The 15,613-nt window shown below is 41.8% G+C and overlaps 1 protein-coding gene across 4 annotated transcripts in view; it reads right to left on the bottom strand.

Moving 5' to 3' along the window:
• Positions 1–15,343, bottom strand: part of clec16a (C-type lectin domain containing 16A) — an 89,944-nt gene extending 74,601 nt beyond the window's left edge. For 2 of the 4 annotated variants that reach the window (XM_076266148.1, XM_076266147.1), the window contains exons 1-9: positions 15,065–15,343; positions 14,200–14,328; positions 13,887–14,020; positions 13,639–13,787; positions 11,863–11,968; positions 8,582–8,705; positions 5,802–5,976; positions 4,030–4,080; positions 3,459–3,572 (exon numbers count right to left, since the gene is read on the bottom strand). In XM_076266148.1, the coding sequence (XP_076122263.1) occupies positions 3,459–3,572; positions 4,030–4,080; positions 5,802–5,976; positions 8,582–8,705; positions 11,863–11,968; positions 13,639–13,787; positions 13,887–14,020; positions 14,200–14,328; positions 15,065–15,135 (1,053 nt within the window). In that variant the 5' untranslated portion in view covers positions 15,136–15,343. The remainder of the gene's footprint in view (positions 1–3,458; positions 3,573–4,029; positions 4,081–5,801; positions 5,977–8,581; positions 8,706–11,862; positions 11,969–13,638; positions 13,788–13,886; positions 14,021–14,199; positions 14,329–15,064) is intronic. The other 2 variants (XM_076266149.1, XM_076266150.1) reach the window with 2 other exon arrangements.
• Between the last annotated feature and the right edge of the window lie 270 nt (positions 15,344–15,613).

The raw sequence follows: 15,613 nt of genomic DNA on the forward strand, positions 1-15,613 counted from the left end.
GGGCAAATCTGTGAACAGGTGCTGTGTCTGTGGGTGTATTGAGTGACAAATTCACCATCAAACCTCATGCAGATGAACTGACTCGTCATGTCATTCAGTGAGGCTTGGGCCCAGGGCCATTACAAGCAATGGAGAGTGTGAAGAGTGCTTTGCTTGGACACAGAAATGCCCAATATGCACATCAGAAAATTACAATTGTGACGTTCCAGAGGCAGTTGCTTGCAGTATGCTGTTTAGAAACATAAAATAAGGATACACTTGGGGATAAAAACGAAGAAACATCAAAGTTTCATGCTCTGCGTAAATAAATCAGAAATGTGTCATGTTTCGTCTCTCACTTTTTGGCTTTATCTGATGGAAATGTGGAGGCTCTAGCAAGTGAAACCTGCGATATTCTCCAAGAATACGTGGGGCAAGTCAAGACAATGCCTTAGCACACGCCACAATAAGTCGTTCCTAAGTATGAGTCGCCTCATGTCAAATGGAAGCGCGGAAACAGAGATTTCAGAGAAGAGCGAGGAGTTCGCAGCGGAGACCTTCAGCTCGTCGCTCGTCACATCTGATGCAGGTGTTTACTCCCACTGCCGTCTGCAGCAGGTGTTAAACCTTGTGGGCTGCGACGTGCAGAACTGCGAGCCGCAGCGACGAATACAAGGAAAACATCGAAGCGCTGCAGCAGTGACTTACCAGAGCAGAGATGCATGCTGGCTGGCTAGCCTGCTAGTGCCTCTGAGTGTCAACAACACAGGGGCTTGACCTACCCGCCCCAAAACAAACGTAACTCAACCACAGGAACAGAGGGATGTGAGTGGCACCCATCTTTTCTTTTTTTTATGCTCTGGCTGCTGTTCCTGTTCTGTGAATCTTAGTAACTGCATATCCTCTTTACCATGTGTGGGTTTTCTGCTAATTTTGTACTGGTAAGAGAGCAACAGGAGTACCAACTGAGAAAAAGAAGAAAAAAAATCAAATGATTCATTATGGTCTCACTGGCTCCACCTTTCTGTATGCTGTGGATACACAGAATCCAAGCAGAAAGTTCTCTCTCTCTTTTTCTGTCTCTTTCTCTCTCTCTTCTACCTGCTGCAGCTTTGAGGCCATCAGATACCACAAAGGCTGTTCTGCTCAGGCGGCGGAGTCTTGCTGGTAAGGAAGTGACACTGTAGCACACATCTCTCAGGCCTTACTGGAAGGGGAAAGCAGGTTACAGGAGCTGAGGTAGACTTTGAAGTACACACCACTGTGTAGTGTAGCGTCACCTCCCCCCTCTAAACACATTCACACGCACACACACATAGACACACACACACACACACACCTACACACACACACATACAGGAGACCCCTTACCACATCGACCAGAAGTGGAAAGTGAAAATCATTACCTGAGAGTAACTTTTGACTAAGTTCTGGAACCACATTGGACCTTCCTAATCTGTGGCTTTCTTTCTCTACAAGCCCAGACGGTTTACAGTTTGCATCATGTCATCAGACATGTGTAACTAGAGGAATCAAAGTTAGTTTTACAATGGAAATACTATTGTAACATACCAGATCTAACCCAAGAGTTCTCGTAAAGTGCATTAGATGACAGACTCAATGTCACTGTGCGTTTGTTGTGATCTATGTCAATGACTGCTGCAACACCACAACTTCACAAAAACACACACATTAAAAAAAAAAAAAACCAGAGGGGAAAAATATGACCTGATGAGTGATCTACAGACCCCCGAACCCTTCCACATGAATTTACAGTCACTAAGAAGGGCCAGCATTTCCAAAAAGTGTTTGTTCTCTCTGGGGCTGCATTTATAAACACGAAAACCCACCTGGTGGGGATAGGAGAAAATGGCTAAACTAAGTAAACTGCAGGCAGTGAAGGATAGTGAGGATGCTGGTGAGGATAAAACTCTGAGAAGTGCTTTAGAGCTATCAGAGGCATTTCTGAGAAATGACAGACAGGGACACACCCCCTCTGCTCCAGCCCAACACCACAGGCCAAATTAGCCACCATTTATTATCAGCAGCTCACTATGACTTGGCTGTGTGTGTGTAGGAGACTAGAGGATGCACCTGTGTGCACCACATACAAATCAACCTGCAACACACACACACACACACACACACACACACACACACACACACACACACACACACACACACACACACACACACACACACACACACACACACACACACACACACACACACACACACACACACACACACACACACACACACACACACACACACACACACACACACACACTCCTGTGTCACAGTACTGCAAGGGAGGGTCACTGAACACCAAGCTGCCCTGCCGACAGCATCGCAGCATCAATGAGGACACCGAGGCCTCCCTGCACCAGTTACTTAGCTAGTCCTGGAGAACCCTCCACCATCGAAGCGCGCCATCAAAGGCAGCTCTCACGACAGCAGGCCCCTTCCGAGAACACCTTCCAGCTAGCACATTAGCATGGGATGGCAGAGGAGGGGCCGAGGAGGCCTCCACATCCTGAAAAACAAAACAGCCTCCATCTTCCACACCACAAGAAGGCTTTCGCAAACGCCCACACAGGCGAGCTGAGAGCCGACTTCAAACAGACACTGCACCAAAAACCGCGGATTTCACTTACCTCGGGGCCTTATCGGTTCCTGCATGCTATACAGTCATGTCAATAAGCACCTTGCATGAAGACCTAGCGTGCACCTAGCCCATGTCACCACAAGCCTCTAATCTGTCTCAAAACAAGTGAGAGCAGCAAAGTGTGTAGACCATGTTTCTGATGGCTGGGGACAATGGCATGACCTTCTGAGCTAATGCCTGTGTCCAAAACTAAAGGCAGCTGTCTGCTGCCTTGCTGCCTTTAGCTGTCTATCAAGTCAGTTGCCATAGCAGCCACCAAGGTATCAGCTATTAGTTTCAGACGCCCTAACAATATAGCAACACAGAACGCCGTGGCCAGGACACTGGCAGCTAACTTAATCAGTGGGAATTGATTACTGCCACTAAATGCCATCTTAGAGGCAGAGAAATTTCCATTGGGACACAGCCAAGGGAAGGGACAGGAAGACTATCCAATGTCCCTTAACCAAGCTGACGCTGGGGACTAGACCACGTATGAAACACACTTGAGCCTGCTAGACCTGTAGAGGGGGTGGTCATTTCATGTGGGTATGTGACACACAGGAAGTGAGGGGAAACACTTCCTGCTATGATATGTTTTCAGATCAGCCAAGTGATCTCATTTGTCACTTGTTACTAAACCAGGAAGGAGATGTTGAGTTTATTTGGTTGAGATGAAATACTCAAGAGGAACATAGCTATCAAATAATTTACTTAATTTACTTAGTAATGTGAGCGTCTGTATGTGTGTGTGTGTGTGTGTGTGTGTGTGTGTGTGTGTGTGTGTGTGTGTGTGTGAGAGAGAGAGATGGGGAGAGACACACTCACTCACCAAGGTTTTGTGTGCATTGTGCTCGGCTTGAGAGGAGAACACCGAGAGGTCACCATTGAGAATGACGTCGGCCAGTGCGTTCACCAGAGGCTGGTAGTGGATGATGAGGAACACCTGGCACCGCACACACAAGCATATCCGTCACTCATTCAATAGCATTACAACACAAAGACAGGAAACTGGAAACAATATGGAACTGGAAACAATACGGAACTCCTCGGCACTGTACTTATATCATTCTATTGCTGTAGCTGTAGTTCTGTAGTTTAAATGTTAAAATGCTTAAATGTTAATAACTTACATGTTATTCTATTGCTGTAAGTCGCTTTGGATAAATGCCTTTGGCAGATTAATACATTTAAATGTAAATGTAAATCCATGGAACTGGCAACAAATGTCTCTGTACAGTAGTTATGACAATTCATTCATCAGTGATGGTCACTGAACATTCAGATATGCACTGAAACAGGTGACCGTCCTGACAAATGCAGAGTAATGGCCTTACTGCTGGGAGGTCCAGTTGAACACATGGCTATCAGATGGCAGAGGGAGTCGAGTTAAGAAACTGTACCTGGGAGAGCAGGTAGAGAGACACCTGGGGCGTTATCTTCCGATCTTCAGACTGAAAACAGAAAAGCAACATAAACTTTTTAAAAAAAATAAGTGGTGACTCACTTTGTACCATTCTGTAGATTAATACACCAGAAAGTAACGACGAGTCAGATACGCTGTTGCTCATTGAAACTAAGAATTACAAAAAGTAACAGATGTCAAAAGCATACTGTAATTTCCCAACTATTAGCCGCAGTTTATACATTGATTTCGTAAAGTTTCTTCAGCTATGAGGTTAATACGTAGGGGCAGTTAATATGTTATTAATATGCGTTTGTTTTTTTAAGTTGCATAAAACACTGCCCTGCGGCTTATACACAATGCAGCCAATACTACTTATTGTAGGTGAAGATCAACTTTGGCTGAATAACCTTGGATCATTAAACAATCATCGTCATGCCAGTGGTGCCCTTTTATAGGGTTCTTTTGCCATTGAACACTCACTGACGGTTTCCTTTACATGAATTAAGCCTAATTCTACACTACAAGTTTCTTTTTCAATGGAAATTTCCATGAAATTATTTTAGTCCAATCCTAAACTTAATCCACATTTGGGAAACCGGTCCTCATAGTCATCCCAGTCTCATAGTCATCCCAGTGGAGCCGTTTCATAGGTTTCACTTTCCTTCAGTTTCAAGAGTCGGACAGCATTTGTATTATTGGGAAGTGGTTACAACTCTATGACCGTAAACAGTGGCCATCTGTTTCTTTTTCTGTTACACTACACGTATGACACCACATGTAAACATTTCATAGGTGAGAGAGTACAATTTCATTTTCATTTTTGGACAGTACGTCCATGGACAGAAGGTCTGGAGCACTAATTCTGCCACTTATTTCATATTCACTGCCATTTATTCACATCCACTGCCATTTATTTCATATTACTCTAATTGTTACAATTTACCGCTGCACAAATATGACTGCATCCTCTGTTGTTTTACAGTAAAGTCTTTCAACGTGGAGAAAACTAATCATGATATGACAAAGCATTACACGAACGGAATATCAAAACGTTTTTTCAGGCCTTCCAGCTCGAAGGGCCCATTTTGGGCTGGTAGAAGACATAAGTGGGAATAAGTGGGCGTGTGCCTGAGCGGGTAAGATGCTGATTACGGCAACGGGCCACCCCCACCTCCTACAGGGATCAGGCACACACACACACACACACACACACACACACACACACGGGGATTCACCCTCGAGATTAAATGTCCCTGCTTCGGAAAGCAACACCTCAAAAACAAACACAACAACCTGTATCAGTGCTCCAATGTCAACATAACTCGGGTCACGGCGCAGTCATTTTAACTTGAACTTTTAAAAACCTGTACAATTACAATGTTGCTTCTTTTGTCAATACTACAACTGTGACTAATACTACTACTGCTGTTATATACACTGCATACTGTACAAACATAACTAATTATAACAATAAGAACAAATATTAGGACCATTTCTAATTTTTCTACTACTACTACCACTGTTAATAAAAGCCAGTAGAATAAGTATCTACATCCATAATTAAGGCCTGGTATTGCTCCAAATATCTAAGAATTTAGGTGAAGTTGAAGAGGTAACTTTGAAAGCGCGTTCTTAAAGCATCTGGGTTCTTGCCCTCAGCCTACTTTTCTACACTCAGAACACAATGGCTTCTCCCAGGCCAAAGAGTGTGAAGTGTGTTAGAAAGTCCCTCTTCAAGACAGGAGGGGGCCTCTGGGGCGGGCGTACCTGCTCCTGGCCAACTAGGGAGTAGACGTAGAGGGGGAGAAAGAGGCGGTTGAGCAGGTGGTCGGTGAGAACGTCGTTGAGGAACTCGCAGTTGATGATGAGGATGTCATTCAGGTAATGCAAGTGGTCCAGATGTTCAGCAACCAGGTCACTTAGCTTCCCTCGGTTTTTGTGCCTGAAATTGAGGAATTGACCGTTCAACAGCTCAGCAACCTTAGATATATTTTACTATTTAACAAAACGTAAAATATGCTGTGGGGAAAACAGAAGCCTTTCAGAACCAAAGGTGGTTTTATTCCTGACTGCCCCTCATAAAATATAGCAGGTATTAGATACAAGTTGACAGTTACCAATTGTAATCGGAAGAATACAGCTTGTGAACCCCTTCATTTTTCTGGATTTTTACAATTACTATTTCAAGACACCAAATGTCAAGCGTTTCCTATACTGATGGGCAGATTATGTTTGACTAAACTTGTGATTTAGCTTGTGAGTGAGCAAATATCACACTTGCTGGTTGAATCCAGGCCATTTCAAAAGGTTCACCCACCTTTTCTTGCCACTTTGTGTGGTCACCAGCCCACACATTTTTAAGGATTAAAGTTGAAAGGTTTTGCTGACATCATTGTTAGATGTGAGGTATTTTTCCCACCCACAGAAAACCAAGTCAAGAATTCAGAGTAAAGTTCACAGCCCACAGAATCATGACAGTTGGTGGCAACACCCACAATCATTTCTTTATCCCTAATGCTTTCTGGTGGCATTAGCAATAATTGTCTGTGTAAATAATAACATAATAAGATAAATAACATCTCCAATGTGGACATTTTCTTTCAATGACACAGATAGGAGACTGCATAATATGCCTTGAACAACAGCATCAGCATGTGGTGCTGAGGAGTACTGCACCACTATTTCCAAAACCCAATACTGAAAAAGACTGAGCATTTCTCATACAATGCTGCCTCCTACTGGACAAAAATAATTGCAATCCGAGAGGAAAATAAGGTAGCCACACTGCTTCAAATCACTGCCAAAAAGTAAGTAAATAAGATAAGTAAATAAGATGTATTTACATAGCACTTTTCGCAGTCATAGGGTGGGTTGCACCAACAAGGATTAAGTTTTAACCTTGATTTGCAACAGGCTACAGCGCCCATACCATATACGTGCCAAAGTAACCACAGGGACCCATGTTCGAAGCCACCTGATCCCATACCATATACAGTACGTGCCAAAGTCACCACAGGGACCTAGGTTCAAAGCCAACCTGTGGTAATTTCCTGATCCCACCCCATCTCTCTCTCTCCCACTTACTTCCTGTCATACTTCACTATCTGAATAAAAGCAAAAAAATAAATAAATAAAGGTTTATCAATTAATCCAGTTGCACCAAACTTTAAACTTACAGTAGTTTAAAAATAATCAGGTTCACATTTAAACAATCCTTTTAATCTTAGTTTAAATGTTCACATAAACCTGGATTAATTTTAATCCTGTCGCTCAACTGCTTTTAAGTCGGATTTGAATTTTAGTTAGAGATTCATTTTAAACATGCTGCTGAATGTGGTTTAAATGTCTGAAATGGCTGCATATGGGATGGGCATTCTATGGGATTTCTATGATTTTGGTGAGCTCAACAGGAAATTACAAACTATCTCCAGATGTAAATGGTTGCATATACTATCACCGAAATTCAATTAAACCCACCAATAGGTTGGACCTTAGTTTCACAGCCTAGGTATGTTAGCAACACAGGGCTTGAAAGCATTGACTGTATAACAAACAAAAACGAAACAATGTGTGTAATTTATCTGGGAATAGGCTACTGAAGGTAGGGGCGAGCTACCTCGCTGGCATGTTTAATTTGGTTCCTTGGTTAACATAATGTAGGCTACGTTTTTTTGCACAAAATTGCGTCTGCTAATAAAGTTAAAACATAAACACAAACAAACGTGATCTCCTGTGGAATCCCTGACTGCGCCTTCAACGTTAGCCTACAATTATTTGTTGACATCGAACCTGAACAAACGGCAGCTGTTCCCTAAGTTCACTTGCGTGCGTTTTTTTAATTAGGCAATTTTTTGCAGCAGCGCTTGAATTCTAGGAGTGGCGCTGCTGACTAGCCTACATTGTAGGGGAAACACTGCAGAAGTTGATTGCTTTAAAATTTCCAAATTTCGCATACTGTGACATCGTGCCGCCACGTGGGAATGGATGTTCGGAATCGTTAGTGGAATCGTTAACGTGTGTACGTGTACGATTCCGATGGATCAGAAAGTTTGGAACCGGTTCCAAACCGGAAACTGGAACCGATTCCCAAGCCTGAAAAATCGAGTTCCACAAAGGAAAATAAGAGACCGTATCAACCCTATGGAGTTTTTTGTTGATGAGGAATATGTAATAAGATTAAATTTAAAAAAAATCATGTATGCAATTAAACATGGCAGTGACCTGATCATCTTCAAACTAGTTTTAAAGTTTGGTGCAGGTCAAAACTTAATCCTTGTTGGTGTAACCCACTGGTCAAGGTTTTAATCATAAGGTTTTAATAGTGGACTTGTTAAATCATGCTTAAAATTAAGTGGTGCAACATAGCTCGAATTAAATTGAAACCTAATCCTTGATTAGGCCCAAATCCTTGATTAGGCCTAAACCAAGATTAATTCCATCCTTGTTGGTGCAACCCAAGCTAGAGTCATAAAGTGCTTTCCAAGAGCAGGCATTACGGAGCAGAAAAAATGTGGAGGAGAAGAGACTGAAAGCATGTTAGGTCTTACTCTTCATCTGTCTGTACACACTTGTCCAACTCGATGACGTGACTCCCAATGAACCACACTAGGTTCGAGAAGTACGGCACGGCGGTCTTGTCTCGAATATAATGAAGCATGTGCTGGTTGTCCACTACAAGGGGGAGAGTTAACCAGTCACACATGCTTTCTTTCGGCTTGGACATAAACAACTGAGACGGAGAGACAATAACCCAGGAAAAACAAAAAGGTAAAGAAGACTAGTACTGATTCTTGAGACTGGTCTGAGTTGATTGGTCTGAGTCAGTGATGGCATTGAGCATTCATTGGGAAGCCATTATAGGTTATGCAGAGTTTTTGGGGGGTGAGTAATTTAAGGGTTAATCCCTTGGCAGCCAAAGGAAGCTGTTCAAACTGTAGAAGATCAACAGTAATGGTTTCTCACTTCTTAAAGCTGTCAAAGAACAGATCAAATAAAGAGCTGGGACCGTATTACAGAAACTTTCTAACTCGAAAATCCTATCTTATCTGTTTGGTAACTACGGTAAGGGTTAGGATCGGATTTAGGAAAAAGGTCATTACAGAACGGCCGATCCTAAAGTCAGTGTTCTTATCTTAACTCCAGATAGGAAATGTGTATTACAGAAATATCCTAAGTTAAGTTACCAAAATCCTAAATAAACCGTCCTAACTTTAGGATGACCCATCAGCTCTTATAACTGTCAAAGTGCAGGTAGGCTACATGTAGCGCAGGTAGGCTACTGTCTGTATAAATCGTCTTGTAAATAAACTACCAGTGCTTTTTCAAAGTTCACAATGTCTCGTTTTAAATGTCAAGGCCCTCGGAAGTCTACCAATGAAGTATGGAGCTACTTTGAGACTCGTAAATGGTCTAAAACAGTGATTTATTTGCATGGCTAGGCCGATAACTAGCGCCAGATTTCTGAATGCAGGGGACAAACCGAGATGAGCTAGACATACGTTGACACTCGGTATCATGTTTCAACACACTTTAGGTCAATATCACACCGGAATTCTCCTTTAACAGAGTTTCCAACAGGTAATGAACTCCACATTATATTATTATTATGAGCTGCTAGCTGTCAGTTGTGAAGTGACGTGATCCAACAACAAGTTTCATATGTTGCTAAGTAACAGACATAAAAGCTGAACGTCGATGCTAGATCGCCTACTTAGGATATCTTAACCTGAGATAAGATAGGATTCCTAAATTAAGATAGGATTTTTCTCAATTTGGTATTACAGAAACATATCCTATCTTACACTTCTCCTATCTTAACTTAGGACTTAAGATAGGAAGTTTCTGTAATACGGCCCCTGGAGACTACCAGAGAGGAGACTGGGTTCACAGACACACACACACACAGGGAGATTGAACATGAGTTAAATGCTAGTTTATCTTCAGGGGATCTTAATTAATCATTTCCGGGCCGCTGTCAAATTCTGAGGAAGGGCACGGATTCCAAGAAAAGTCACACATGCATGACAAAACTGTGATGATAAAGAACTTGTGATGATAAAGAATTCTTAAGTGAATTCTAAATTCTAAAGAAATGCTTTGGTCATTAAAAAAAATAAAGAATAGCCGAGCACTTAACTTAAACCTGACGTACAAGTAGCTAGTTTCCCACACCAGTTTCCCTTTCTAACAAAAAAAGGATTAAAAAGAGGAAAGTGTCTGCATCTGTGAAACCACTCCAGTTTCTGAATGAACCAGCCATACAGCTTCCACAGCTAACACAGCTTCCCAAGGCCCCACTGCTAGTTGGCATTCTATTAAAGCATTAGTTTATCTGCCTCTTAATGTTAATAACTACAGTTAGTCAATCTAGTGGGGTGGTAGGGAGGGCTCTTCAGTGCTACTGTGAACCAGAATCTCCAGTATGTTTGTGGACAACATCCACACCTAGCGGAGTCTACCGGCGTCATTCATGGTTAGAGTGAGAGAGACTCAGTCTGATTAGGTCATGAAGACCTTAAAAGTTCACTGCAGGACGTGCATTTCAGTTTTTCATCACTCCTTCATCAAGAGATTAACAAGTGCGATTACGCAGTCGGATTACGGATGCAATTAACATTACCATACAGAGGGAAGGCAAGTGCAGGAGGATTTGACACAGGAAGATAACAGGGTCTGAACAGAGACTGAAAACAACTTTTAAATGACAAAAAAAAAGAAAAAAGATTAAAGGAAGTGACGAAAGTTCTGAATTGATTTGGACCAACTTACATGACACTGGAATAAGGCACACAGGAGTCACCATAGAAAGAGGAGGAAGAACAGAGATGGAGTTAATAGGAGTTAATGGACTGAACTAATGGAGAGCCTGGACGACTGCAGCTACAGAGGACAACAAGAGCACATCACACACACCAAAGGCCTTACACCCAAAAAACAGGAAGCATGCCCACACCCCTGACCCGAGTTGAACCTGAAAGGACAGACCCTCCCATCCCCTCAAAAAATAAATAAATAAATAAATAAATAAAACAGAAGCTTTACTCAAAACAGTCAGGAAGTAGAGACTAGTGGCAAACCTACTATTACTATAGGTAAAGCTATACATGCAATACCCAACTAAACCACCATATATAAAAAATAAAAATAAAATCCCAACGTGTCAGTCTAGCATCATTCTACCATAGGTGTCTTTTTAGTCTATTTAAGATATCACACATCCCCATGGACATAACACAGTTGTATGGCTGTATTTACAATGGCAAATATGGTATATGGTATGACAAATGTATTCTATCAAATGCTAATTATGAGCTAGGTATTCAGGTAGCTGTTAGGACTTTGCATATGAGATATTAGACAGAGGCAAAAGTAAACCGAAAGCTAACTACTGGCAAAAAGAGAAGCACTCAATCAGAGATTTATATTGAGAGAGGATGTGAACAGGCTTAGTGAGAGAACAAGAGAAAGCAGTCAGAACAACAGGTGGCAGATCAGTGAAATAAAGCAAGGTCTATATGCATCTCTGTCGTTGAGTCGAGTAGGAAGTGAGACTGCAGACGCAAAAGAGCTACACCTTCCCTTGTGTGCCTTTCAGAGAGCTAGACAGGTTAAGCATGTCAGCTGGCCAGTGTGTGTGTGTGTGTGTGTGTGTGTGTGTGTGTGTGCCAGCCAGTCCTTCCTGCCGATCACAGAGCAGCCGAGTTGCCATGCCCATGCATTGCAGGCACCACAGAGAGATAGCTGACAGTGGAGCAGCAGGAGGAAGAAGAGGAGGGGAAGGAAGAGGAAGAGTAGTGAAGGAGGAGAGGGGACCGGGTCGTGTACTCACCTTTGTACACATTGAGAGTGATAGTACGGACTGCGATCCTGACCATGCTCTCTGGGTGGTTGAAAAACTTAATGGCCTCCGTGTACAGGGCAAAATCATTAGTGTGCTGGAAGCATGGGAGACAGAGAGTGTGGATGTCAACACAGCAGTCAGGATGAGCTGCTCAGAGAGACGAGGGGCCGCAGGGAACAGCCTCTCAGCAGGGACATGCAGCATACTACTGCAATGGCAACAACTACTCTGCCACACTCTTATACTAAGTCTTCTCACTTAGTCACTATTCTACTATAGGCTACTTTGTCAATTAAATATTTTAAATTCAATTGCTTTTGTTTTCGCTTTAGGCCTATGCATTTGACAGCACTACTTGCCTCTACTATTACCTATTCAACTACTACTACATTTACTACTCCATATTATACTACAATAAAACATCTTAACACTACTACTAGTACTTTGGGTCTTTATTAGTGACTACAGTACTACTATTAAGGTCTACATTTCTATTTTTAAAAAATCATAGACATGGCATTAGTATGATGATGAGATGCTTTCTGTTAACTGCACTGAGTTATAATTTCTGAACCTGTCTTGAAAATGATTCTACCTTGTGTCTTTTATTTTGTCTTTTTAATCATTCTCTATTTTTAAATGATTTTACCTTGTGTGTTTTATGTTTTCTTTTTATTATGATCTTCACTTTTTGAACTATTCTTTGCCTATATTGCCTTCTATATTGCCTTCTATGCTTTTATTTGTTATTATTATTTGGTTTTGTTTATGTAAAGCACATTGAATGACCTCTGTGTATGAAATGCGCTATATAAATAAACTTGACTTGACTTGATGACCCATGAATTACACATGTTAAAAACAAGTTGGAATTCATGGCTTAAATAGATGTGACTGCTGTACACAGTCTTGACACTGTTGCACGTCAAACCTATCAACATGAGAATTATCTACTATTATTACATTATCTATCTACTACATTATCTACTATTATGACTATAACTACTATTTCAGGCAATTTCAGGCGATGTGAACAACCAACCGAGTCATCACCTAGCAATACTAGCGTTTTGTACAAAAGAAACTCTGAGATGTGCCAACAACCACTGGCCACTTATAATCTACAGACGTAGCTGATTTACATGACTGGCCGTCTGCAGCAACAGGTCTCTCATGAGAGCACATCCTTCGACCGAGGCTGTCTTTATTCCGGACACCCACCAATGCTAACTGGCGGTGCCGCAGGACAAAGACACATCGTTCCAAGCACATCCATTTACAGTACACCAATAACTCCCCCCTATACACAGGAGCCATGGCAATGGTTAACATAACGAACAACTCAACAAAGGGCCAGACACAACAGCTTTTTTTAGGACTTTGGAACAAAGCACTACAACCACCTAAGGGGCTAGTGTTGGTGTTAGGCACTGAAGGGTCATTTGGAAGATAGTAACTGTGTGAGCGTTTGACTTCCTGAAATGATGCGTGCGCTGGTCACTGTCTCTGCACTTATGTAGCCTATCTTGTGCGCTGAAAACTTTCAGAAGCAGGACGGTGTAGCATATTTGTCTGTCAAGGATGGTGATTAGCATCACACCGAAGCCTACATCCTCAGAGCATGTCACATAACACATATATGGTGTGTCCATAACAAAAGTGTATTCAAACGCTTGGATAACTCAGGTAAAGCAAAACATTCCTAGCGTCTAAGGGCAAATGTCCACTGGTCTCCTGATGGCTCAAAGGTCTCGAGCATCTTACCTCATTGTAGAAAAAATGCACTGTGTGATTGTTTAGCTTCAGGGACAAAGTCTTCAAGAAGGAGATGTAATAGGCCATGATCTCCTCATCAGAGAAGTCAAACTTGTGGACAATTATTGAATTTACATGGTTATTGGAGAGCAAGTAATCTGGGGAGAGAATGATGCCAAATATGAGTGGCATGAACAGTGTAAGGTTACATTTCTTCAGTCTGCTTGTATTGTGACGTGTTGAGTGTGAGTACTCACAAAGGGATGTCTCGTGACTTATGTTTTCAAAAAGTATGTTGAGTGTCTGTAGAAGTTGCACACATACATATCGTCCAGACTTCTGACGCAAGATGTTGAGAAAGAAGGCAAACATATTCTTCTCCAAAAAGAAACTGAAAGAGCAAACAAAAGTTTAGGCTATATAACGGCATCAGTAATATGACAAGGCTAAACATATTCTTGATAACGAATGAAAAAAATATGATAGCCTACAGTCATGAGGACTCTAAGAGCTTATTTATCAATATGCAATATGTTGCCAAATATATGCAAGTGGAGAAATATGACTTACTCAAACACTGAGCTGTCATTTTGATCACCCCAAATAAGGATCTCTGTGATGGAGCGAATGGTTTCTACTAAAAGATTTCTGTTGTGATCCGTCACTGTTGTGTTCTTTGTAAGGACATGGTACATGTACCTAGTGGGATAGAGGAATTAATTTGAGTAGTCTGCATACCATTCTGGGTTACAGTGTAAGTTGTCAGCATTGGTCAGGGTTCTCAGTCGCTTGCGTAAGGTAACTGTTTGACAGGTGTCATCTGACCTTTTTTATACATACATTTTATATATCTGACACATTACAGTTAGTGCTGTTTACATCTTCTTTATTTTCTCATGCCAGCTACTGTTGACAAACTTGCCTAGTGGAATTAATGTTATGCAAAACATGCAATGTTGTGCAGACAAAAATTGAGAAGGAAGTGCACAGCAAATATCAACGAAACTCATCTGTTTCGCAACAAAGATGCATCAGTTTCGATGCATCAGCGACAGTAACTGAAGACAAGCACGATGGCAATAGAATATACAGCATACCTTTTCACCAATAAGTTTGTAGGAAGCTGGTGAGTGACTGTGAATTCTTGCTAGCACAACAACCGCATACGAGGCTAGCGTTAGCGAGCTATGTCAGCTTCGCCCCGCATTTCATATAACGTTAGTAACACACGTTTACAATTAGATAGATCGTTATCACCTTGCTAATGCCCAATCTAGCAAACAAAATAAAGTGTGTTCAGTAATTGTCAAGATAATGTTAATATCTTAATAAAGGACTACCTTGCCGTTGGCTAGCATTTGATAGCATTTGAGCATTTGATATCCTACCGTGGCTAATGAGTTGACAAGCCTACCGTTAGCAGGCTAGCACTTACTTCAAATGGTCAAGTGAATGGATGTTTTTGGCCTTCCCCTGTCCAACCCAACTCCTGGATCGACCGAACATCTTTGCACGCGTAAAGATTGTTGCACCCTTTCACTCAGCTTGATGGAGTTGATCAGTCCATGGCAACGAATACCAACATTGATGTCTAATGGGAAACAAGCTATCTTGTGATATTGCAACACTGTCTCCTAGCTCTGCCTCTGGTTCCCCGCTCTGCCCTCTTGACATTCGGAAGTAATGATTGCGTATTAAGAACGTTGGGATTTGTAGTTTTTACTCTGGAGGCAACACGTCCTGTTGACATTGCACAAAATGTCATGGACTGAAATTCCAGTAATATGTTTGAATTAATCTTTATGTTGTTGTATGTGATTATATAATTTGCGTGCTATGAGAATTACTAGACTGACCTGAGGACAGCCGCAAAGGAAACCGGGGCGGTGGGTATTTTTAAGACTGACAGCATAACCAACCAATAATAACACACAATAACATTGCAATGCTCACACAAAGTCGGAGCATTTTTTAGGGCGGGACT

The sequence above is a fragment of the Alosa pseudoharengus genome, unplaced genomic scaffold (genome assembly GCF_046254945.1).
Source record: "Alosa pseudoharengus isolate Yale_2024_CS ecotype anadromous, Long Island Sound unplaced genomic scaffold, YU_APseudo_1.1 YU_APseudo_1.1_scf_4, whole genome shotgun sequence".
NCBI classification, from domain to species: domain Eukaryota; kingdom Metazoa; phylum Chordata; class Actinopteri; order Clupeiformes; family Clupeidae; genus Alosa; species Alosa pseudoharengus.